Source organism: Fonsecaea monophora (assembly GCF_001642475.1).
Source record: "Fonsecaea monophora strain CBS 269.37 chromosome Unknown Scaff1, whole genome shotgun sequence".
In the NCBI taxonomy this organism is placed as follows: Eukaryota; Fungi; Ascomycota; class Eurotiomycetes; order Chaetothyriales; family Herpotrichiellaceae; genus Fonsecaea; species Fonsecaea monophora.
In genome coordinates, this window is record NW_019173932.1 from 270,366 (window position 1) to 295,579 (window position 25,214).

General features: G+C 52.2%; 7 protein-coding genes across 7 annotated transcripts; 5 read left to right on the forward strand and 2 right to left on the reverse strand.

Annotated features, from left to right (window-relative positions):
* Window positions 1-367: 367 nt before the first annotated feature.
* Window positions 368-2,519, forward strand: AYO21_00093 (hypothetical protein; the record flags this gene model as incomplete). Its single annotated transcript, XM_022650085.1, has 7 exons — window positions 368-447; window positions 602-649; window positions 745-820; window positions 939-1,048; window positions 1,106-1,158; window positions 1,209-1,410; window positions 1,535-2,519. 7 exons carry the CDS (start codon window positions 368-370, stop codon window positions 2,517-2,519), a joined length of 1,554 nt encoding a protein of 517 aa, XP_022517411.1.
* Window positions 2,520-3,091: 572 nt separating this feature from the next.
* Window positions 3,092-9,250, reverse strand: AYO21_00094 (hypothetical protein; the record flags this gene model as incomplete). The annotated part of the gene is made up of 2 exons (XM_022650086.1): window positions 3,092-3,509; window positions 3,570-9,250. 2 exons carry the CDS (start codon window positions 9,248-9,250, stop codon window positions 3,092-3,094), a joined length of 6,099 nt encoding a protein of 2,032 aa, XP_022517412.1.
* Window positions 9,251-10,242: 992 nt separating this feature from the next.
* Window positions 10,243-11,581, forward strand: AYO21_00095 (hypothetical protein; the record flags this gene model as incomplete). Its single annotated transcript, XM_022650087.1, has 2 exons — window positions 10,243-10,419; window positions 10,472-11,581. 2 exons carry the CDS (start codon window positions 10,243-10,245, stop codon window positions 11,579-11,581), a joined length of 1,287 nt encoding a protein of 428 aa, XP_022517413.1.
* Window positions 11,582-12,172: 591 nt separating this feature from the next.
* Window positions 12,173-13,517, forward strand: AYO21_00096 (hypothetical protein; the record flags this gene model as incomplete). Its single annotated transcript, XM_022650088.1, has 3 exons — window positions 12,173-12,373; window positions 12,439-12,736; window positions 12,796-13,517. The coding sequence occupies 3 exons, from the start codon at window positions 12,173-12,175 to the stop codon at window positions 13,515-13,517; spliced, it is 1,221 nt and encodes a 406-aa protein (XP_022517414.1).
* Window positions 13,518-14,815: 1,298 nt separating this feature from the next.
* On the forward strand, window positions 14,816-16,317 carry AYO21_00097 (hypothetical protein; the record flags this gene model as incomplete). The annotated part of the gene is made up of 3 exons (XM_022650089.1): window positions 14,816-15,113; window positions 15,166-15,632; window positions 15,682-16,317. The coding sequence occupies 3 exons, from the start codon at window positions 14,816-14,818 to the stop codon at window positions 16,315-16,317; spliced, it is 1,401 nt and encodes a 466-aa protein (XP_022517415.1).
* A 1,268-nt stretch (window positions 16,318-17,585) lies between these two features.
* Window positions 17,586-18,578, forward strand: AYO21_00098 (hypothetical protein; the record flags this gene model as incomplete). Its single annotated transcript, XM_022650090.1, has 3 exons — window positions 17,586-17,656; window positions 17,732-17,970; window positions 18,028-18,578. The coding sequence occupies 3 exons, from the start codon at window positions 17,586-17,588 to the stop codon at window positions 18,576-18,578; spliced, it is 861 nt and encodes a 286-aa protein (XP_022517416.1).
* Window positions 18,579-20,037: 1,459 nt separating this feature from the next.
* On the reverse strand, window positions 20,038-23,949 carry AYO21_00099 (hypothetical protein; the record flags this gene model as incomplete). The annotated part of the gene is made up of 1 exon (XM_022650091.1): window positions 20,038-23,949. One exon carries the CDS (start codon window positions 23,947-23,949, stop codon window positions 20,038-20,040), a length of 3,912 nt encoding a protein of 1,303 aa, XP_022517417.1.
* Window positions 23,950-25,214: the final 1,265 nt, after the last annotated feature.

A 25,214-nucleotide genomic window follows, 5' to 3' on the forward strand; every position in this document is an offset into this window, starting at 1 on the left:
TCTGTTGGTAGATCCTTGGAAGTTACAATAGCTGTACCCGTCATCCTCCTCGATGTGATGGTTAGATGAATGGTATGTCGATGCAAGAGTTGACGCTGCTTGGACCAAATCCGCAAATTCTCAGCCTCGCCAGAATCAACCTCAATTAGGATAAGCGGTGAAAAACCAAGGATGCGGATAGGGCGGCATCATTTTGTGCCAAAACCAGGGGGAATGCCCACGAACTACTCATATTGGCATGCTTGGCAAGGCTACGGCATCATAGCCTCGTCCCAATATCAAGTGCCCAGTAACTTTATGAGTTGTTCTTGGATACTCTTCCGGGCAGGAAACACTGTGCTCGATAATAACCACACAACCCGGAGAGATGCCAGCCCCCGACAATATTTACGAGAACGATGTCGACTTCACGACGCTGGCGCTGCAATATCCCGATTTCGCCAAAAGGTGAGAAGGTCAAGATCCCCAGGCTCAGACCCCAGAGCACGGTGGATCGGACGAGGCAACTCAACTCCGTTATCTCTGTCTCTCTCCGTCGTCGTCAGTAAATTGTGGCGGGACAAACAAGTTTCAGTTTCAGCTAACGTCTCTGACGTCCAAGGCTAAAATCTAATCGTCAACTCGACTTCTCCGATCCCGAAAGCGTCAGGTATGTCGATCGAAAGGAGTTGTGTCTGGCTTTGTTTAAGTCTAGCTATTGCTGCATTCTTCTCTCCTCTATGACTCTGGATGACGGTTCTCCAGACAATTGACCAAATGCCTCCTTCATCGAGACTTTGATCTCACCGTCGACCTTCCAGAAGATAGGCTGTGCCCGCCTGTACGTTTATATCACCGCGCTTTAGGGGTGGAGTGATGTCTCTCTGTGCCCGTTGGTCCCATAGACAACTACCCACCCGATGGTGTTATTGATGTTGACGTTGGTGACGAATATACAGGTCCCCAATCGGTTCAACTACATTCTCTTCATCCAGCGTTTGCTGGACAGCACCTCTCCTTCTTTCCACCAAGGTTTCGACCCTGACAGACAGGTGATCGGACTCGATATGTGTGTAACTTTTTCCCGTCCCTGTTCCTATTTTCATCTAATACCACCCTTGTATAGGTCGTCCCTCACTTACTTTTGTCTCTATATCTCTCCATCTAGAGGGGATATCTGTTCGCTGGCTAACTCTTGTTTTCGAGCGCGTTGTGAAAAAGCGGCACAGGGGCATCTGCAATTTACCCGCTTCTTGCTTGCCGACAACGCCCTCAATGGCGCTTCCTGGCTACAGAGATCGACGAGAAGAATCGCGAGTACGCGCAGAGAAACATCCTCACCAACAAGTTACAGGCACGCATTAGACTGGTCGACACGGACGTCAAAGGAGACCGGCTAATCCCCACGGGCCAACTTGAGAGGTTTGACCGGTACGTGGAAGATGCCTTGCCCAGCATTCCTCCCTCACCCCCTTTGTCGTCTAACGGTGAAGAGACGAATTTACCTAGTTATTTGACTTTGCTGAAGGCCTTTTTTCTTTTTCGTGTCTTACAGAATTGACATCCTCCTCACGAACCCGCCTTTTTATGACTCGACAGAATCCCTCGTGGACTCCGCTCGCCAAAAATCCCGCCCGCCAAACTCAAGCTGCACCGGCTCGGCGGTGGAAATGATCACCCCCGGCGGCGAGGTCGGCTTCGTCTCCAAACTCGTCGCCGAATCACGCCTCCCGGCGAACAAGACGAAGATCCAGTGGTTCAGCGCCATGCTGGGGAAGTTGTCGAGTGTGGGCGCCGTCGTGGAAAGCCTTCGGGGCAGCGGATGCGGGAACTACGCGGTGACCGAGTTCGTGCAGGGCCAGAAAACGCGGCGGTGGTGCGTCGCCTGGAGCTGGATGGGGTACCGACCTCCCAACGACGTGGCGCGGTCCGTGGGCAGCGGGAGCGGCGTCGAGAAGAAACTGTTGCCTCCGATCACGGAGACGGAGTTCGAGGTTGAGGTGCCAGTACGGGGAGGGGACGGGCCGCTGAGCGTGCTCGACAGGGTCGCCGCGGAGATTCAGCGCTTGGACGGGGTGCTCTGGAAAATCGATCGAGCCAGCGGTGTGGGGATGTTCATGGCCAGGGACGGAGACGTGTGGAGTCGCAAGGCTCGGAGGAGGAAACAGGAGGCTGAGCGTGAACACGGAAGTGAATCTCAACCTCGCGCGAAGCGGATTGCGAACGAGCACGCAAGAGGGAGCAGACACGACGCAGACACAGACATGAAGGACGACGACGACGAAGACAACGACGACGAAGAACCCGAACCTGAGCCCGCCCTCGTCGTGCGCATCTCCATTTCGCCCTCTCCTCCTTCTAGTTCTCGCTCTGCCTTTCGCGGCGCCGAACAAACCCACGACACCCCGTCCACGTCCACACCCACGTCCGCACTACAGACCCAGAATCAGATCCACATGCGGCATCTCCAGGGTGAGGATCCCGTCCTCTTTGAGAGTTTCTGCGGCTGGCTCAAGCGGAAGATGGTGGTGGCGGCGTGATCGATCACTTCACTTCCATCGAGCCATCCGACCGACCAACCAACCAGTCAAGCATTGTTTTTCCATTCTCCTCCTATTGTATCGTAATGAAACGAAACGAAGAGGCAGAGTGAAGGGGAAAAGAAAGATCAATAAAATAAGCAGGACAGGATGAGATAACGAACGTCATTCCGCAATGAACAAACACATTCCCATTTCTCATTCTCATTCTTTCTTTTTCTCAATGGCCTTTCCTCTTTGATATACAGAGGGCACAAAGTCTCGTCTCGTTTCGTCTAGTTTAGTTCTGGTCCAGGGGGCCGAGATTCTAATTTTATGCAAGGCTGAACTGACTGGTACAGATGGAGTCGAGTCCATCCCGTGTTCCCCGTGGTAAAGTACAGGAAATGCCAGAGAAAGATAAGATGCTCACGCATTGGCATCTTGGGCCACAAAATATTTGTGTAGCAATGGACACATCTCTGAAAACCCTCCACCAAGTAAACCGCCATCTTGTTAAAAAAGCGTAGAGGCATAAATGGTCTGCCTGATCCTCCTCGCCCTGGTCCTCTTTCTCCCACTTCTCCCGTCTTTTATACAGGCCCCGTTCTGCTTGTTCGACTTCCCCTCCTCCCACCACTCTGTGAGAGCTCCAAGCCCCGGCTCAACTGACTTGGACTGGTGGGTGCAGCGCCAATACTGCCGTTTCGCGTCGAACTGACGCTGCCGTCCCTTCCCCTCATAAGAACCAGTTCAGGCATGTTAAACTTGACCTCTCCCACGCGGCGGAACATGCCCCAGAGTGCGTTGCGCAGCTCGGAGCCGATTTCTTTTTCTAACAAGCCCACGGCAAGGGGGTAGAATGTGTCGAGGTGCTTCTCAAAGCTGTCCTTGGGGAAGTTCGTGTACCCCTCTAGGACATCAATGACGACGGGCCTCCATGCGACGATGTTTCGTTGTTGAGTCTCCTCGTCCAGGAGAATGAAGGAGCGGATAATGTCGGCGCACAATCTTGAAGTCACCATGAAATTAGCAACAGATCGAAACTCTCAGGAGAAGACAATAACTTACGGTATCAGGGCACCTTCGGTTTGATCACGACTTGACCTCCGCTCTTCCCCTTCGTCATGATACATCCTGAGGAGGATACTAACATATGTATTCGCCGATCCGGATTCTTGCTTCAACAAGTTTGGTGGTTGTCGCATGAACCCTTGTCTCCAAAGAGCCATGCGGAGATCTTTGTCACCATTGAACTTCTTGGCGAATTGATACGACTTCTTCAAGAGCGCCATCAGGCGCAGGAGCTCCGATGAGGGAATTTGGGCATAGACCGAGTCGTTGGAGAAGAGCTCTGCGACGGTCTCGATCATTAGCAGCTGGAGGACGCAGTTGGTGATGATCTTGTTGAAGAACCGTCGGCGGGCAGCCGTCACCACTGGTGCAGGTGCTTGCATATCTGAATGTGGGCGATAATCCTCCAGCTCCTGAGTGCTCTGGGCTGCGGGAATTTCAGAAATATGGGCTGCCGAGCTTACTTGCGATTCCAAGGAGGGAGTTGCACCGTGAAAGGATGCGGGTGCACCATTCGTCGTTGGAGTTTCGACTATCGTGGTTCCGGAAATCGATAGACCGTCGGATCCATCGTGGCCTGGAGAAGGTCGAGCATCAGACATCGTTGCTGCGGCCGAGAACAGTTCATAAGCTGTCGTCCGGTTGAAGAGCTCGACGAATGCAGTCACAATTCGTGACCAATGCTCGGGAGAGAATTTCGTGACGTTCTGGAGAATCAGTTGCTGGAGACAGTTGCTTCCTATTCGAGCAATGGTGTCGTTTTCTTGACATATGCACAATGTGAGAAGATCCAGAAAGCGGTCAAGCATGTGTTCTAGTGAGTCAAAATAATGTGTGAAGAGTGTGATCATGTTTCGAAGAGCTTGGATCATTGTCGTCGACAGCCATACCGACAGTTCCTCGTGGTTGGGGGCCTTTGACATCTCCGACTTGCTCTGCAAGACGACAAAGATCGGGTATAGTAATTGGCGCCAAAGGACATCCCAGAACTCGGTAGGAAAATCACCGCCATATCTGATCAGCGTTTCAAACAGATAGGTGAGAGCTCTGGACCGTACTTCAAGATCCTCGCCCGTCATCAGAACATCCTGGTATGCAATCAGGACCGGGTACCAGAACTGTTCCTCCTCGGTTTGTGAGGTAGGTTGCTTGACGCCTGCTACCACGCCAGATTCCTCGTATTCAGGGATCTTGCCGTGACGTCTGGAAAGCGGACATTCTGGCGTTTTCAGCATCTTTGGTACCGTGGACTTGAGCAGTTCGATCGCCTGCAGTGATTTCTTCTGGAACTTGAGGTTCTTGGAGAACTCAGTCAGACAAACAACCAGATCAGGAAACGAGCCTTGCGAGATGACCACGCCGAACCGGGTATTGTAGATCTGATTGGTGTAGTCGAAAGCGATGTTGACAATAGCCTCATACTGTTCTCTGGCAGCAACTGAGAAGACGCCGAACATGGTCTTCCACCCCGACCTGATGTTGTCCCCCCGCGCTTGGATCATCTGGATCAAACACCTCAAGACCATGTCCTTGACCGTGACAACGGTGCTGTTCGCCATCACATGCTCAAATGGCTTCAAGAAGTCTTTTTGGAATTTGAACCCGGGCAGCTCCTCGATTTCCATGAACCTCATTGAGAGCTGGCGGAGAGAATCCAGGGCGAAGAAGACCACCGCGGTATTGTTGTGGCAGCCAACTTGGTTGAAGTGCTCCCCGAGCACCTCCCAGATCCTGGTCCATTCTATCCTGACTCTGGTCATATTGTAATAGCTGATTTCCACAAGCTTTTGGAGACTATACATCCGCGGAGCCTCGCTATTTCCAGAAGACTGGATCTCTTGCCAACTGACGTCGCTCAATGCCTGGACGAAGTCGACAATCGCCTCAGACGATAGCTTGGCAGTGTTGGTGAAAATCCGGTCGACCCCTCGGACCATGTCTGTAGACTTGGTTTCATCCGCAACTTCTGGTCGGAAAGTATGCGCAGATCTCGGTCGCGGTCGTTTGACGGCTTGCATCGAACGGCGACTTCTGGTCCCGTCCCTCGAGGAACCTGAGGGTGTGGAAATGTTGGCCCGTGTAACATCAGGGATGACCCCTTCATCTATCCCGGTGGAGAGGAGCTGTAGTCTGTCGAGTTGGCTGATGCACGTCAAAACCTCCCGCCAGGAGGATTTCAAGAGATCACCCTCTGTCAAAGCAACCTCAATGAGCACCTTCAACGCCTCCAAGTTCTTGGCCATCATTTCCTTGAGATTACCCAGGTTGGTGAATTTGGCCAGAGCCGTGACAAATGCGACTCTGGGCGTCTCCAAGTCAAACCTGCAGGCGATTCTGATAGCCAACCTCAAGCCGTCTAGGCACTGCCTGATCAGATCTAGGTTCTGTGCATCCTGCATCTGACTGGAAAAGGCTGAGAGAAATGACATCCATGTCACGTTGAACATGGGGCCCACATGCTTGATCGAGGTCGCTGGAATGAATCTTGACAGCGCCTCCCGGACTGCGGAACGCTTCTGCGCCCTGATGAGGCTCCGATATAACTGTTCCGTCTTGTTAGCCATTTCCTCGGACGCCTGGGTGTATTTTTCTTTTTGCAGGTCTCTGCCGACATTGGCCAGCGCTTGACCTGCCCTTGAGGCAAAACCCGTACTTGTAGCAGCAGCAATCCCCAACTCGGCAGCGTGTACTCGCTCAGAATCCAGGACGATTTCATTGTTGGAAATTTCTTCGAAGATGCCACTCAGATATTCTGCGGGAAGATCCTGACCGTCGTTGATTCCCCTGTTATTCTTGATGAAGTCGTCCACAGTCATTCTAGCGCCTTTCACCTTTGCACTGTGTTGATCTGTGTTTAACATGATGACCGAATATGCTAGTACATAAGCAGTGTCAGCATTTGCAAATGCATTTGGGTTGCCACTGAGGTAACGTTCAGCGAACTTCAGCATGAAGCGATCGATCTTTTGTGCTTCTCCTGGTAGGCGGAAACTTTGTAGGAACTGCCGGAGGGCATCGACAAACCGCCTCTTGCTGAAGTCCATCATGTCCACGAAAGCATGCATGATGGCAACGTTTTTCTCATCGCCTTCGCCGAGGTACTCTCCCAGCATTGCTTTGTCTAGTCTGTCATTTGCATACAAGAACTTGGCAATATCCTGAGGGCTGTCACTGCGGATAAATCCTTCGGCCAAGAGCGCTTTGATTCCTCGTTTCGGCTTAAAGTTGAATTGTCGGATGGCCTCGTTGAGAGCGAACTTTCGCATTCTCACTTTCTCGACTTCGGTTGGGTCATCCTCTACCACCGGTGTGGTGATCCCTGAATCGCTACCTAAGCCTGGAGCGCGAGGCGACGGAGGTGGCTTTTCGCTGTAGTCCAATGACTCCCTAGAGTCTTCATATGAGCCCCTTGACGCTGGATATCTAGATCCATTCATCTGTTCCGGGCTCCCTTGACTCGACCAATTATCGAGTGAGTGAAGAATTTCAACTAGGCAACGCAATGATTGCTGCTTCAGAGCATACTCAACCGGTATTGTGGGCGGAGGTGGCGGATGATGACTTAAGCTTGCTGTCGATAGCCCGGGAAGTAATGCGCCCCGTGAATGCCATTCAGAGACCGGCGTTGCTGGTTTTGTTTGCTGTTCTTGGTATTGGTGTTGTTGGACAGCAGTGACTACAACGGGTGTGCTGCAGATCCGGGATAGATGTTCAATGATTTCTTGGTACATGTTGTCCAGGGCCGTCCGGTCGCAGTCGTAATTAAGGTAGATCTCAACAAGAGCACGAGGATCGCCCGAGAGCCTTTCCAAAACGTCCATGAACATTTGCTTCTGAAAAAGTGGCGCATTTCGCCGTTCCAATACCGCAAGATAGACCTCTTTTAGGAAAACCTCAAGTTCCTTTTTCAGCAGCACACGCATGTGCTTCAGCGAAAGCCAAAATATTTCGCAGCATACTTCGTAAACCCTCGGAACTGAGCTCGCTGCGTTCCGGGAAAGACTGAGACACAAGTGAGGTTTGGCCACTTGCAAGAATGGCGTGGGCTCCGCGTTGTTGCCACTCTTAATATTCGAGAACGAAGATGTAAAGACTGTGGTGTAGTTGTTGATGACATGATAAATCAAATGTAAGGATAAGAGCTTCGAGCGCATGTTTTGACTCCGAAGATCCTGCTGCTGATCGTAGGTCAAGACTTTCTGACTTAGTTTGCACAGCGAACGAAACACCAAGAAGGCATCTTTGATGTAGACGTCGTCTTCATCCTCGGGAGATAGCTCCGTCTCGTCGCGTTCTTCCTGCAAGCTGGATCGAGATACCGGAGCGGAACTCGTGCGGGTGTTTTTGCGCTCTCGTCTGACCCGCGTGACGGTCGTTGGAGCGCTGTCAGCGACAATTGCATCGTCGAGGTTCTTGTGGTTCTCGAAGCTTTGCAGGGTCAGTTTCTCCTGGCCAGGGGACAACCCTTCTGCAAGTTGCGGAGGAGTCTCATGGTCTGGAGTGTCCACCTGTCCGTTCATGCCGTTCACACCGCTGTGGCCAAGCATGGATGTCTCTGCAGACAAGGCTTCGTCCGTCTTCGCTTCGTTGCTTTCCCTTAGTCGTGCCTCCTTCAAGTCCAGACGAACTCTAACTCTTTCAAAAACCGTGGCAATCATCTGAAGCAGAGATCCCTGGGCAACCTGTTGATTTTGGCTGGATTTAGAATATATAAAAATGTTGTAGATTTGGCGGACGGCTTTCAAGAGACCTGCGCCGTGCACGACGATCTTGTCGTCAAGGACAGCTGCGAGCAATGACTTGATAATCTGTTGCTGAATTTCCACCGCAGTAGCTTCGTTTTCAAAGCAGTCACAGATCGCCTCAATCGCTCTTTCAATGAGAGGAGGGGTGTCCGGTGACCCTGCTTGGCTGGTTGCGACAGCTGGAAATGCAAAATATGAATAGCTGATCAGTTTTCCAATGCAATCCAACGCCGTCACCTGCAGAGGGATCGTAAACGATTTGGTTGCCATCTGTAACGGGCGGAATATGATCTCTGGATTGACTGCCTGTTCCGTGCTCTTGATGTTTGACAAAGCGGCCTGAACAGCATCTGCAAATTCCTTATTCCTGCGGACTTCCTTAGCTGCGCCGATCGTTTCAAGAGCACTGACTACGAAGACAGTGGAGTTGACCTGCGGTGGACGTGCTGCTGCCGTTGTATGTCGTCGCTCCACTACATCTGCGTGGCTCTCCGTCAAAACTGCTGCGGGGCCTCCTCTGGGGTCTGGTTCATCATCCTGGTGTTGGGCCGGACGCTCCTCTGCTCTTCTCGAACCGTCGTATCCAGCATCCAAAGGCGCATCCTCGACACCATCTGTTCGGGGAGCTTGTCCCGACTCTTCCCCAGTTCCAGCACCGTTTTCAGAGTCCTGTTGGGACTCTTTCACCACCGAGGCATCGTCTTCAGAGACGGCCTCGCTGCTCCCGTCTGGTGATCCATCTTCCGCATCCGCATCCTCGACGGTTATTGTTACCCCATGACTTGATGGCTCGTCCGGGTCGATCTCGTCGGTGGAAGCCACCTCATGTCCGGGCACAGTGGCCTCAGCCTCGTCTTCCGAGATAGGCTCTGATTGTAAGTCGTGGTCCGGGTGAGTGTCGACTTGAGGCGGCTCACTCTCGACGCCAGACATTTGGCCGGGCGCGGAAAGGAGGATTATGGAGCAGACGGAGGATTATGGATCACCTGAAATCGGGAGGGAATGTTGGACACATTGCAGTTGTAGGGTCGACGCAAGAAAGTAAGGAATGATGGTTGCGGGTTCGATCTATACCAATCTTCGTTGTGGTGTTGCCAGGAATAATCAGTGCCTGCTCACATCTGTCAAATGCTGCGGAGAGTCAGGGTGTAGGTAGCCAAGTAGCGTTAACCCTCCAGGTCCTCCCTTGGGGACAGGGTGTTCTGCGTTCAGGTATTGAGACCAATGGCGCTGCTTACGTGGTTGCAACGGGCGGACTGAAGTCAAGCTGCACCAGCTGGAGCTTTTGCCCTCCGGAGCTCCAATCGTTGGGTCTGACTAGCCTAGGGAGCGGCCCCCCAAAAAAGCTGTCACCCGCCTGGTCTCTCCCTGCCATTTCGGAAACCGGAGTGGAGTTGGGACTTTGTTGCTCAACCCATTTTCTTAGCTGCCACCAACACTCCAACGATCCTTTATATCTTGCAACCTTCATTGCCGAAAGGACCGTCATCTGTCAGGGTTCTCTTCTATCTCTTTTCTCTTCCTCGTCGCTCCTTTGTCCTCATTGAGCCCTCCCAGACTGCGGCCCGAATTCCTCCTTTCCGCCGCCGCTGGTGCTTCCCAATGGCGACCTCAACGCTGTTGGCCCGCTCAGGGTCACGCATCCTGCTTCAATCCTCCGCGAGCTCAAGAGTTAGCAAGAGTGCCTTGCAAAGACTACAGAAATCAGCAGGGTACAGGATGCACCCTGAAGAAGCGCACACATTCATTAACCTACGTGTACAGAGCCCAGCCGTTCCCCTGTCTGTCAGTGTTAAGCCGCTACTATGCATCGAAATGTGCGCCTCGATCCTACGATTTTCCTTGCGTGGCTTGAATATGACTGACACTGCCCGATAGCATTTCCCCCTCATACTGTGATCAGTATGCCCGCACTCTCGCCCACCATGTCCGCTGGCAACATTGGCGCATGGCAGAAAAAGGTCGGGGACACATTGGCTCCCGGAGATGTCCTTGTCGAGATTGAAACGGACAAAGCTCAAATGGATTTCGAGTTTCAAGAGGAAGGTGTACTTGCAAAGATTCTCAAAGAGACGGGCGAAAAGGACGTCGCAGTCGGAAACGTAAGGCAACTGTAATCACAACTCTGGTGCAGACGTACTAACACAAAACCAGCCGATTGCGGTGATGGTCGAGGAAGGAACAGACGTCTCGGCATTCGAATCCTTCACTCTCGAAGACGCCGGCGGCGACAAAGCACCTCCGCAGGAGAAACCAGCAGAAGAGACATCTGAAGCCACGGAGAAGCCAGACTCGGGTTCTGGTACAGCACCTCCTGCCGGAACTAAAGAGTCTAAGCCCGAAGCTGTCGAAGCTGACACCACAGGCGAGAAGCTCCAGTCCGTGCTGGACAGGGAGCCAGTCATCAGCCCTGCTGTCAAAAAGCTGGCTCTGGAAAAGGGTGTTCCTATCAAGTCCGTCAAAGGCACTGGTCCTGGAGGACGGATCACCCTTGCCGACATTGAGAAATATAAACCTGCCGCAGGCACTGGACCTTCCGCTGCGGCTGGCCCATCTTACGAGGACATTCCTGCAAGCTCGATGCGCAAGACCATTGCTACACGACTCCGCGAGTCCATGAACCAAAACCCTCACTATTTTGTCTCGACAACTCTTTCAGTAACAAAACTGCTTAAGCTGAGAGAGGCACTCAATGCTGCTTCTGAGGGCAAGTACAAATTGTCCGTCAACGATTTCCTGATCAAAGCCTGCGCCATTGCATGCAAGAAGGTGCCTGCTGTGAACTCTAGTTGGAGAGAAGACGGTGGTCAGTCCATCATTCGTCAACACAACACAGTGGATGTGAGTGTTGCTGTGGCCACTCCCGTTGGCTTGATGACTCCCATCGTCAAGAATGCCGACAGCATTGGTCTCTCCGCAATTTCAAACTCTGTCAAAGACCTTGGAAAGCGAGCACGAGATGGCAAGCTCAAGCCAGAAGAGTATCAGGGTGGCACATTCACAATCAGCAATATGGGCATGAACCACGCGGTTGAAAGATTTACTGCGGTAATCAACCCGCCGCAGGCCGCTATTCTCGCCGTTGGCACCACTCGCAAGGTTGCTGTCCCGGTCGAGACAGAAGAGGGCACGGTCACTGAATGGGATGACCAAATCATTGTCACTGGCAGCTTCGACCACAAGGTTGTGGACGGGGCCGTGGGAGCTGAATGGATCAAGGAATTGAAGAAGGTGGTGGAGAACCCCTTGGAGATGATGCTGTGAGAGTGATTGTCGGGTTTGGCTGGATTTAGCGAGGCGGATGCAGGACTGGCTTGTACAAAATTATTCTCCCTTGCTTCTTTGGCAAAAGTTCCGCCTACATTTGTGTTTGTCCTTCAATGCTACTAATTGAACTCTGGTCAACGCGGTGAGAGCCTTTTGTCATAATGCTAAGGAACGGAGAACAGCTTTGGATGGAAACAACCGGAGGAGCTTCTTTGTGCCACCTATCCTGACCATGGTATCATGGTTGAGCACAGTACATGAAAATAGCGACATGGTCCATGGCATTATTGTTGGAACTTGACATCTATTCCCTAATCCCAACATCTCCCAACGAGATGGTGGCGCTCTATTATGCTCGGCAAGGCTGTCGAATCGGAGCGCTCTGGGTTAATCGGCCGAGCAAGGCTCGCCAAGTCCCGACCAAGGCCGAATTTGTGAGGGCTAAAGTTTTTGGTGAGAGATGAGGGCCTTGCGCTGATCTGGTTGCGGCGAAGAACTCACTTCCTCATCGTGATCCCTCAACTTGCTTGCTACCGATCGTTCTTTTCACCTGCGACTGTGTGTAATAAAAGGGCTCCAGAGCCCTCCATGAGCCTAACTTCACGCCTTTCGAATTGGTTCTCCTCAGACAGCTCCGTCGGAAATCCTGCGATCGGAGTCCAGCACAATGGCTATGCGGAACCAGACTTTGATCTCGACGGCGCACGACAGAATAAACGGCCGCGGACAATGGAGAGACTGGAAGAGGAGGAGACCGACTTGGAACTGAAAAGACCCCCATACCTCCATGTATGTTACAAGCACTCAATGCCAGCCCTTGAAGCCGGGCCGCCTTTGCTAATGCAGATTGACAGTCGATGCTTGCCGGAGGCATAGGCGGCACGACAGGCGATATTCTCATGCATTCTCTAGATACTGTAAAGACGAGACAGCAGGGAGACCCTCACTTCCCCCCAAAATATGCCTCATTGTCCGACTCCTACATCAAGATCTTCCGGCAAGAGGGTGTGAGAAGAGGTCTTTACGGAGGCTTTACTGCGGCTATGTTGGGCTCCTTCCCAGGCACAGTTATCTTTTTTGGGTCATATGAATATTGCAAGCGACATATGCTGGATCGTGGTATCAACCCGTCTATATCATATCTCGCCAGTGGTGCGCTCCCACCCCCCAGTCCGCGGTATTGCTGCGCACGTGCTCATGTGTGATTCTAGGTTTTCTTGCCGACCTTGCGGCGTCCATCGTGTACGTTCCGTCCGAAGTGCTAAAGACCCGATTGCAACTGCAAGGTCGATATAACAACCCTTTTTTTAATTCCGGATACAACTACAAGTCAACGTGGGATGCAGCGCGGACAATAGCTAGGACAGAAGGATTTGGAGCATTATACTCCGGATACAAAGCCACCATTGTCCGTGACCTACCGTTCTCGGCACTACAGTTTGCATTTTACGAACAGGAGCGCAGATTTGCTCAGAGCTGTATGGAAACTCAAGATATTGGACTGGGGCTGGAAATCTTCACTGCTGCTTCGGCGGGTGGTGCGGCGGGTGTTATAACCTGCCCACTTGATGTCGTAAAGACCAGGACACAGACCCAGATCAGCCCAAATCGTGCGAAAAACAGCCAGACTTCACATCGAGAAACCCCAACCACAAGCAGCCAGAAAGCGGGCGCCAAAAATCCGACGCAGACAAGACTGATCCATTCGGGGCCTCGAACAGTGCCGCATACCACTCCTACACTCGACACCTCTTCTGTCATGGAAGGGCTACGCTTGATATACAAAACTGAGGGTGTTGCCGGCCTGTTCCGTGGAGTTGGACCCAGGTTTGTTTGGACGAGTGTCCAGAGTGGAACTATGCTTGTCCTGTACCAATATTTGTTGAAACAAATGGAGCAGTTTCGATCTCAGGAAGGGACGGGAGTGATGTGAAGAGATCTCTATATAGGCTGGGTATGGTTCGGCAGGGCCATGACCCTTTGAAGATGGATTGGTGGATGGATTACATACCTGGCATTTGCAGGCGTTGAGATATAACGTGCCACAGCCACTATACCAGGCTCGGATGGCCGGGAATACCCCCCTTAAGTATTTTAGAGAAGAGGACGGAAGATAGACTGTACACTACCGAAAGTCACATTTTCAACTCTGGTGCTGCGCGAGGCCCAATACGAGTTTACGGAGTACATGCAAGTACTTGGTAAGTACTTGTACTTGTATGGTGACACCAGACCCAAGCTGGGGAAGATCCAGGGGTAGGGACAATCAGCAACGACTAGCCACCAATGGGGGCTCCCCAGCGTAGGGCACTGGGCTTGCTGGGCTGCCAGTGGTTACTAAATGTTCCGCGTTCTTGTTGATCTCCAATCAAACCGGCGCCAGGCTCCTTCCGTGGCCGCCCCAAGACGGAGCTTGGCATGCTTCTCCACTGCGGCCACTGCAGCCACTGGTGCCCCGTTTCTCAAGCCTCGAACAGCAACGAGCGGCCATGGCAGTCGTGTCTCCTTTTTTCCCACTTGTCCTGGTCCCCTGGTTCACGGTTTCCACCAGGAATTGATTGAGAGGCCACACTCGCTGCAGTCCAACTTCACACGACGTTTCTACCTCTTCCTTTTCGTGCACCCATCCATTTGGCTTCTTTTTTCTTCTTATTCTTGCGCATCAGATTCAACTTTCTTACGCTCGCTTGGAAACCTCTGTGGACATTTCAGCAGACCCTTGCAATTGACCAGGTGAGTTTCGCAGCATCTTTTTTTATACCACGGGGAGTTCTTCACGGCCCTCAAATTCCCCTGGGCGCAGGCAATCCACCGTGACCAGCTCCATCGAAAGTCCCCCCCAACAATCGCGATCGTTGAGACTTTTTTATATCCTGGGCGCGTGCTGACGGTATTCCTCTTGCAGTTCTCTTTGTTCAGTTGTGCCCTGTGTCGCCCGCACAAACCACGTCGTCTGACCAAATATGGGTGAGCATTCATCACCGTCCTAATTCCTTCATATTCACATACACGCCTGCAGCCGACATCTCCCTTCTGCTGCCCCAAAGCACGTCTTCTGTCAATCGTGCCTCTGCTACGATAGGGGATACAAGTGTGGTCGATATGAATGTCAAGAACAGTCTTGGTCCAAGGCCGACCCAAGACATTCCTGCCTATCGTGGACCCCGAGGAGATGGAGATGACACTTCCCTTGATACTCAACACACACCTGATAGCATACGGTCTACCAACATGACTGACTTGAGCGAAAATGCAGCTGCCGTTGCGAATGGCGTCCGATCTTCTCCCTCTCCCAACATATCCAATGGCAAACCTGCGTCCCCTTTTGTGAAGGAGAGCAATCCCATGGGGGCCAACACCGCCCAGACCGTCAGCTCCAAAGATCCAAAGGCAGCGGCCGCGGCAGCAAATGATATGCGTAACGTGGTTAGAAGAAAGTTGACAGGCTATGTTGGATTTGCAAACTTGCCCAATCAATGGCACCGTAAGAGCGTCAGAAAAGGCTTTAACTTCAACGTGATGGTTGTGGGTAAGTATAATGCACATGTCGCGATCCGAGTTCATATGCTCACAATTCGCAGGTGAATCAGGATTGGGTAAATCCACCTTGGTGAACACTCTGTTCAATACTTCTCTATACCCTCCGCGTGAACGCAAAGGTCCCAGCTTGGACATCATCCCCAAGACTGTCTCTATCCAGTCAATCAGTGCCGACATTGAGGAAAACGGAGTGCGTCTGCGTTTGACCGTGGTTGACACTCCTGGCTTTGGAGACTTCGTCAACAACGATGATTCGTGGAGACCGATTGTGGAGAATATTGAGCAGCGATTCGATGCCTATCTCGAGGCCGAGAACAAGGTTAATCGCATGAACATTGTGGACAACAGGGTCCATGCCTGCGTCTACTTCATCCAACCTACCGGCCACTCTTTGAAGCCTCTGGACATCGAAGTCATGCGTCGCCTGCATACCAAAGTCAACCTCATCCCGGTTATCGCAAAGGCCGATACACTGACAGACGAGGAAGTATCAGCGTTCAAGCAAAGAGTAAGTGCGCATATTCTGAAAAATTAGGTCCACACATTGACCCAGGCAGATTCTTGCTGATATAGCGCATCACTCGATCCAAATCTTCGAAGGCCCACGTTACGAGCTGGATGACGAAGAGACTATTGCCGAGAACAATGAGATCATGTCGAAAGTGCCTTTCGCCGTGGTCGGTGCCAACTACGAGGTTACCAATCCCGAAGGCCGCAAAGTGCGTGGCCGACGCTATCCTTGGGGTATAATCGAGGTGGACAATGAGGAACACTGTGACTTTGTCAAGTTACGACAAATGCTCATCCGAACACATATGGAAGAACTCAAAGAGCACACTAATAATGCACTCTACGAGAACTACCGCTCGGACAAACTGATCCAGATGGGTGTATCACAAGATCCAAGTGTGTTTAAAGAGGTCAATCCTGCAGTAAAACAGGAAGAGGAGAGAACGCTTCATGAGCAGAAGCTCGCCAAGATGGAAGCTGAGATGAAGATGGTGTTCCAGCAGAAGGTGCAGGAGAAAGAGAGCAAACTACAGCAAAGTGAGGAAGAATTATTCGCCCGGCACCGAGAAATGAAAGAACAACTGGAGCGACAGCGAGCAGAGCTAGAGGAGAAGAAGGCTCGGATTGAACAAGGCCGACCGATCGAGAAAGAAGGCAAGCGGAAGGGATTCTCGCTCCGATAGACGTCGCTAGCGAAGTCTCGGCCATCTTATCCCGCTCCTGCTTCCTTCCTAGCGTTTCCAGTTCATCTCAGCGACGAAAACGATGACGGCGATATCCTCTATTCCTTCCGAACCACCTTTTTTTTTTCGAGAACGACTTGTTTGGTATTGTTCTCCAGCAAGCAACAGACTGGGGCTGTTGTAACGTTCTAATCAAAACATCACCGACATGGTGTGTCCGCGGAGAAGAGGCTGAGAGACGAGATTGGGGAGAGAGATGACATCCTGGACTGTGCCTAATACAAGGATCCGAATTTTCAGCACAACCGTCCAGGACCCGAGATGAGCAGAGAGTCTCAAATTTGGTTGGGCTGGCACGGGGAGTAGGAGCCCTTGACCTGCCTAACAATCATGTATATTTCCTTAGCACCTTCGTGTCTTGTTCGTGGGAAGGGAGAGAGTTGAGCGCGAGGGGTGGTCACGGGGGTTTTCTTCGCCAGCTGGGACGACTTTCTTCAATTTCATTCCTTCCAATCACCAAACGGCGAGTTCCCTCTGTATTTTTGTAGTTTGTCACTAGCTTTCACAAAAAAAAAGCGTTGCTTTGAGGAGCACGACGGGGTTGATGTAGGCCACCGTGGATGGTGAGGATGATGACCTTTTGGACGATAGACCAACAGCCATTGAGTGAGTGTCCCTCACACTGTATCGATACCTCTTAGTTCGGCTCGCTCTCTAGCTACAATGTTATTTAGGTTCATAGTAAAGGAGGCTGGCAGGGAGGGGTCGGCATGATGATGGAGTGCCGATGGTATTGGTGGCATCAGCAGTGGTGGGCCATGTAGAGTGACTGGCGCAGTGTAACTGTGGTTGAGTGTGTGGCGCTCGCAGCCTGCCACCTGCGCAGCCTGTGACGCCTGTGCAGCTTGTGCGGGTTCGGCATTGACATCATGTCCACCACCAACCCACAAACCCAAAAAGCGCCCACAAAGGCAGGCAGGCAGTTGGCTCCAAAGCCACCTCTACTACTACTCGGTTCACATCAAGTTCTACATCCTCTCCAGCTTCCTGCTCAGTCAATCGACCCCTTCTGCAGCTCACAGCCACCTTATACCACCGGTGTCGGCTCTTTCGCCTTCTCCCTTTTTCACTCTGCAGCTCCTCCTCCCCGTCCTCACTCTTCCTGCACCTCGGTCCTCTGTGCGACAGAGATCACGTACCGTCACTGCGACACCAGAGCTTGACCGCCCATCTATCTGCAGGGATTTGAGTTTGCAAGACTGAACAATATGGCACCCCCACCTCCTGCTGATGCTCCCCTGGGTGAGCGCCTGGCAAAGGTCGCTACCACGCTGCAGTTGTGAGTATATTTGGAGCTGGAGTGTCTGAGGGTGGAAAATAAGGCAGAGGACTCGTGCTAACAGTTGTTCTTCAGTGCCTGGTTTTGCGGCCACTTTACCCTCCTCCTGTCGGTCCTTCGATATGGCCTCTCGTACCTCACGTTCAACTACTACTCCAGGTGGGCTCAGTTCACGTACCGCCTGGCCTTCATCTCAGCCGTAGCCACCTACGGTATCGTTGTTTTCAAGGCTTATCGTGCTCGCGTGAAGCCCGGCGCCAAGATTGGGTCGACTGTCTATCTCTTGCTCTCGGATGAGAATGTGCAATACCTGCGTGAGTCTGGTGCCTAGGAACATTCGGTCAGTCAAGAGTCTAATGTAAAATGCGCAGTGATCAGCTTGGTCTGGTTGTTCGCGAGACAGGTGCCTTTGGCCTTGCTCCCATTCACAGTCTACTCGGTCTTCCACGTCGCGACTTACACTCGCACCATTATTATTCCCACCTTCCAGCCGCCCAAAGCCGCTCCATCGAGCACACCCACATCACCAGGTGCATCCAAGGCTCCTCAGTCTCCCCTCGCAAACTCTATCGGCCGATTTGTCAAAGAATACTATGACGGATCCATGATGTTGGTTGCATTGCTGGAGATTCTCCTCTGGTTCCGTCTGTTCCTTTCTGCCTTGACGTTTAGCAAGGGCTCTTGGATCCTGCTGGGCATCTACGCCGTATTTTTGAGGGCAAGATACTCTCAAAGCCAGTTCGTGCAGGGGGCTTTCCTTCAGATGGGTGCCAGAATCGATCAGCAAGTTCAAAACCCCAATGTCCCGCCTGCGCTCAGGCAAGCCTGGGAAACTGTGAAGGGACTCCTGCGTCAGACGGTCGATGCCACCGATATGCGCAAATACATGGGAGGGCAGACACCTCAAAAGAAGCCTCAATAGCGCTGACGACAGAATGTGTGATGCGCCAAGTCAATTTCGCTCGACTTCGATAGATGAGGGGGGAAGTGGCGGAGAGCCAACTTTGCTTTACATCGGCCCCGCGCGTTGCAGATATCGAAGCTGTGGAAGAGATGGAGCTCCTACGTCGGCAACCTCGAAATCGTTGCGACTTAGTCAGGGCCCTTCCGTCAAAGTGTGAGAGTGATATTTGGCAAGCAAGGTAGAAGATCTGGAAGGATAGATCTCCGCCGCAAGGAAAGTCGGAAATGGATCAGTATGATGCGTAGTGAGGTATGCATCGTACGGGACATGTGGGAGGTCGTGAAAAGGAGTGCAGTAGTGCCAGAGTGATGCAAGCCAACGACGACTCGACGCGGGGAGCTTGGTAGTATTCCCCTTGGCTGGCTTTGCTGCTCAGAACAATGGATGGACGGGGTGTTTTTTCTTGTTCTTTCCAGGATCACGGGTAAGATGGCATTGATATGTACCTAAGCTTGATACAGACGGTGGTGACGGGGTACGAGGCGCACGGGGCGTACGAGTATCGAATACCTAGCAAGACAATTTGTCCCTTTGCCTGTCGTTCTTTGTACCTGTTTGTACCTCTCTTGTTCTTTGACACCCTTTTTCCTAGTTTTCTGGTCGGGTTTCTCTTTGTTCATCTATCACGCCTAGTTCTAGATAGGATGTGTCTGGTTGGTTAGTTGGTTGGTTGGTTGGTCAGTGAAGACGAGGCTGAGGCTGAGGGTGAAGTTGGGTGAAGGTGAACGTAAAGACGAGTGAGACGTGAATGATGCGATCGATATCAACACCACCATCATCATCCCCTAGGTACCCAGGTAGGTACCCAGGTACCGTGCAATATAGTACTGTACATGTAGTGCGTATAGTACAATGTCGTACGATGTAAATATGATACGATATAGATACCTGCCTAGGTAATCTGCCTTCCATAGGTACATAGGTAGGTTAAGGACGGTAGCACGGTAGGTAGGTAGGTTAGGTATACGATGCGATCAATGGAATGCAAGTCAATGCAGTGTGCAGTGCAGTACGCCCGCGGTACGGTACGAGCCAACCACTCATTCATTCTACCCAAAAAGGCCCAAAAGAGTTCGCCGTTTCAACACGATTCAGGATACCCTTGGATCCGGCAAACCAGAACAGCGTCCATCCCATCCATGTATCCATATCCAGGTATACATGTATCCCGTACTCGGTAATTCATTGTGCCATGTCACCTGCATGCCAGCTAGGTAGCCACCCAGCCACCCAGCCACTGAGCCCTCAACCGCCCAACCGCCGAACCGCCGAGCCCAGGCGTGATTGATCTCGTTTGTTTGTTTCCTGATATAAAAAAAGAACTCTGAAAAGTACTCGGTACAGTGGACAAGAGATGCGGTAGGATAAATGACCAAGGGGGAAACGTGGGAGGAGGGCTGAATAAACCGGCTCCCATTCACTCGTCATCCTCTGCTTCGGCATCCTCGTCTTCCTCTTCCTCTTCATCGTCATCCTCCTCATCATCGTCGGCCGAATCTACCTCAACGTCAGGGTCTCCGTCGTCGTCGTCGTCTTCATCTTCGTCCTCGGAATCGTCCTCGTCGTCGAGAACCGCATCTTCATCGTTGGGATCATCTACATCTTCCTCAACATCGTCCTCTTCTTCGCTTTCCTCTTCGTCTGTTGCTATTGATGCTTCCTGCTCATCTTCCTCTTCCTCTTCATCGCCACTTGATGTAGAGGATCCCTCACGATCTTCATCGTCGTCGTCGTCTTCTTCTTCCCCCTCTGCCTTACTGTCCCTTTGTGCGGCATCCTCGTCTTCTTCTGCAGCCGCACCGTCTTGGTTGTCATTTGTGACCGACACGTCTGACGCCGGTACAGTCATGGTGGATAGTCCACTCCTCCGTCCACTCCGCCGGACAGGTGTCCCAGGTCCCTTTGGAGAGACGCTGCCGGTTCTGGCAACATTGTTGCCATTGATAGAAGGTGTCGACCCGGCCAACCCCAACCCGGCGTTATTGTTGTTGTTGGTGTTTCTCGGTGAGCTCCTTACCGCAACTAAGGAACCTTGAGCATTTAATACAGTGGATTCCCCGTTGCCGAAGCCTTTGGTCTGTGGAGAAGCTGCAGACCCAAAGGCGGCAGCTGCATTACGCTTCTTCGTGCTTCTTTGTCGAAGCATCGACGGTGGGATTGGTGGATCGATTTGGAAGCGTGTGGGCGGGATCGAATGCTGCCGGAAGGCCAAGGCATACCCTGTGAGGACGGGTTCTTGTTCCTTTCCCTCCTTAACCTCATTGGACTCTTCTTTTCCTCCCGATGCTTGACCGTCTTCGTCACCACCGCTCTCTTTTTCTCCAGCCTCGCCTTCAGGATGAGATTCACCGTCCTTCCGAGAATCACCATTCACAAGTCCGTTAACCTTGATCTGAGGACGAGCAGTGGCCAGTGAGAGCGCACCACCACCGCTGAGTGCCGCTGTCGGAGGAGGCCCCGGCGCAACGTGACCATGCGCATCAACAAGCAAGGGGTCCTTTATCTCCAGATCCTCTTCCTGCAATCCAACCGACTCTGGCCGCGACACTGCTCTTGTAGACTTTGATCTTGACCGTGGGGAAAGTCGTTCCATATCCGCGTCTGTCTCTAGCAGTTCGCCCGCCGCAACAGACTTGCCGGCATTCGACATCACCACCTCACTGTCCATGTCCACATCTCTGCTTACTTCTTCATCTTCTTCGTCTCCATCCCCTTCATCCCTAGGTGCAAGCGCTTGTAGAGGCTGCCCGTCTAACGTGGCCTGGTCGCTCCGCCCCATGATGTAGGGTGTCCACATCAAACTGTCCGGTTTCAACTTACGATGTTTCTTTGCCTCATAATCGTCCACGATCCTCTGGTACAACTTCTTGTCATACCTTACCGCGTAGGTTTTTGTTACAGGATCTTTGGTGAATGCATAAAGACGTTCAAGGGAATGGATCACATCGTCGGCTGTCATGCCTGTTCGAGCCATTAGAGTCTTTGTGGAGAAAGGTCTGAGGCCCAGGTCAAGTAGATGGCGTGAGATGGTGAGGTCCCAGTACGAACGGTAGGCTGTAAGGCCCATATCCGAGAGAGGCTTTTCCGGGGATCCCTCTTTGCCCTCGATTCTGGTGAGCAGGTAGGAAAAGTCGATCAGGAAAGTGGCATAACCCTTGCGTTGATGGATGGGCATCACCAAGATGCAGCTGACGTTGTTCTGGCTTGCAGGTCTCTTCTCTTTGCTGAAGTATCCCACAAAATGATATCCCAACTCATCGTACTCGGTCAGGATGTAGAACAGAAACGGCTCCACGTCATAGTATAGTGTCTTTGATCCCAGAAACATCTTCGCCATCAGGCACAGGCACTGGCAATATTCCGTCTTTTTCCTCCCGTCGACCTCCCAGACAGACACCGTGCCATCGCGATATATCTCGTCTCCAGGCGGGTGTTTTGCCGGACATTTCAGTTTGTGTCTGTATGCTACAAACTCGGAGGGTAGGTATTTCAAGCAGAATTCACAGATGAACAATCGAGTCTCGTGTGAATATTCTTCCGGGTAGGGAGCAGCGTAGAAGGTGTCAATAACATGTTTCCCAAACTGGATGCACTTGATCTTGCTCGGGGGTCCAGAGACTGTGGACCTGCTGGGCTTCGTTGTAGAGGCTGACGCCGCTGCAGCATCCCCTGCCGCACCATTTATCTCGGCCTCCGCCGCTGCAGATGCTCTACGGCGTTCTTCTTCCGCTTCTTTTCTCGCGATCTCGAAAATTTCGCGGTCTCGGAGTTGCGGCAGTGAACGGCTTGTATCCGCATCTGCTTCGGAGAGGATGCCGCCGTATGGTTTGGCGTTGAGCTCGGCCTCCCGATCGGTAAAGGCAGAGGGGAAAATGAGGTGTTGTGTGGGCAGAGCAGGGAACTTGGGGACAGGAGGCTGGTAGATTGGCGGTGCCGGTATTTTGGGAGGCTTTTTCGGCTGAGATCGTCTCTCTCTTCTCCTGCCGGGACGAGGAGGTTTGCTCAAGATCGCTTCGATTTTCGCTTGTTCTAAGCGAAAAGCCAGAATGAACTTGTGAGGCGGAGGCTTGTTGAACGGTCTATGCTGCAATATTCGCGCGATAGGCTTAGTGATTTTCATTTGACTTGTTCTTCTCGTCGAATGTGCAATGGCTGCTTTCTTCTCCGCCAGCTCTTTGCTTGTCGCGGCCGCTGCTAATGCTCGATCTGTTGCTTTTCGTCGTCTCTTTTCGACGGGAGGGGGTTCCTGAGTTGGCGACTTCCTCTTTCTCAGGGCCCGTCCTCCATCGTCACCGTCCCCGATCACGGGTTGGGCAAAGATCGAGTGTGAATACGGCTTTTGCAAGCCTCGCGTCACAGGTAACAAGTCTCTAACAAGCCGAGGCGCTGAATTCTTGGATCGAGAGCTTCGAGCTTTTGGTGACTCTGATTGCGCGGGTTTCTCGCCAGTGCACTGCGGACATTGCCATTGAGATAGCTTGCCTCCAGGCAGCGAGCCGCGTTCTTGAGCGCATTGTCGATGTGCGTGATTGCCGCAGGCAGAGCAACTTAAGTGCGACTCGTCATCTCCACCGTCAACAGCCACAGACTGATTACACAACACGCAGTCCCGTTTAGAGTCGACAGCCTCGCTCGTGCTGTCTTCTCCGCTGGATTCTGATCCTGACTGGGATTCCGACTCCGAGCTGGATTCAGAGCCAGAAGCGGAACCCGATGCGGATGCCGACGCTGAAGATTCATCTCCGTCCTGGCTGCTTTCCGAGCTTTCTTCGTTATCAGCTCCAGCGGTTTCGCTCTTCAGATCTCCTTGGTCTTGCTCTTGCCCAACTTCGTCGTCAGCTTCTTTGTCTTCGTCGGCATCCTCCTCTTCGTCGCTTTCCTCGTTCGCTACGGCGGCTTGATCTGGTTCGTCCGCCTCGTCAGCTCCGGTGTCTTGATCCTCGTCCTCGTCCGGCTCGCCTTCTGCATCGGCATCAGTCATGGTGATATCTTCTTTTGGGTCGGTTTGTGGCGCGGAGGTGGAGGCAGCGTCGGTATCGACCTTGGCTTCATTATCGCTCAGGCTCTCTTCTGCTGATCTTTGTAGCTGTTCACCTAGAGCGCTGTCCTCTGAATTAGGGATGTGTAAGTTGACTTGTTCTATGACCGCTTTCCTTGTTGAGTCCTCGTTTGGACCATTTTGCTCACCCCCCGAAGCCTCGTCATTCTCAGCACCAGCATTCTCACGTCGCTCATCTGTTGGATACCGCGCCGCAGGCCGGTCATCATCGAGCGTCCTTTGGTTGGCGCTGATCGGCTGGTCCGGCTCAGCGGAGGTTGGAGACGGCATGGAAGCAGGCAAGAATTATAGGATGTATCCCTGTCCCTGCGTTTGTCGGTCCCGACAGGGCAATGACCATCACGCGAGAATGGTATTGCTGTCCTTTATTGTCGCAGGTGTCGCTATCGGGTCTTTCTTCGTTCATGCAACGGAAACTGTCATGCGACGCAGCATTTTTGATGTCCCGATCAGACTCGACACTGGGGCGCAAGCAGTTGTTCTGTGAATGGAGGGGCTGGTGGTCGCTCAATCTTTGTTCGACGCGTGAGGATGGGCGCAACAGCGTAAAGGACTTTAAACAGGGAACCTGATCGGGTTTCAAGATAGCTGTTACACGTCAAATGGACACTTTCAACAGTGTTACCATAACTTGAGGCTCGTATTGGACTCTGGAGAGTTATGCTGTGGTGGCCGACCACATTCAATCCTCGTCGACAACGACTCTAAAGCAGCGTGAACCATGTCCACTTTAGGTAAGGCGCAGTTGAACGTCCGACTCGACCTGCGCCGTGAATGAGCTTTCTGCAACAATTGTCACTACACCAGAATAGAAATACAAAGTCGCTTGCATCTGGAACAGCTTCCATATACGACCTCTTGTGACGTCGATACCTGCATCTACTTTGCTCGCCCTTGGCGACTGTCCCTCTATCGTCCCGCAGTCAATGAGATAGCTCTTCGCCATGGGCGTACCTTTCGAAGCTCTTCTGCCCTACGCCATCATGGTCGGCATGTTTGGGGTTACAGTAATGCCATTCCACCCGTGAACAGAGGATTCTTCGAGCTGACCGCCTCATTAGGGTGCTGGTCTCGCCTCAATTCGGTACTATGCAAACGACTTTAAGCAGCCGAGGAGACAATTAGATGTGTGGGACAGGCAAAGTGGGTGCAAAGAAGAATACAAAGCTCAGCATGCATATCGCTCACTATCACAGTGATGGAAAGAGACCACCGGTTGACCGGGAAAATAAGAGGACAATCAGATGCTGTGGTGGCCCCAGCCGGCTTTGAAGGTTCGCCATCTTTCCGCTCCGGTCACACTGCGTGAATGCTAACGACTATGTGCAGTAAACAGCAGATGGAAGGTTCGTCGAGCAATGGTTGGGAGATGGCACGATATCACTGACTTCTGCTCTAGGCCGAGCCTCGCATTACTTAGGTCTCCGAGACCATCGTTCATATTGGGTTCCCCTAGACACAGGCATTGTACATATTACGCTCACCGATCAATTCGGATATGCATGACGAAAGTCAAGGTGTTTGCAAGTAGCTGC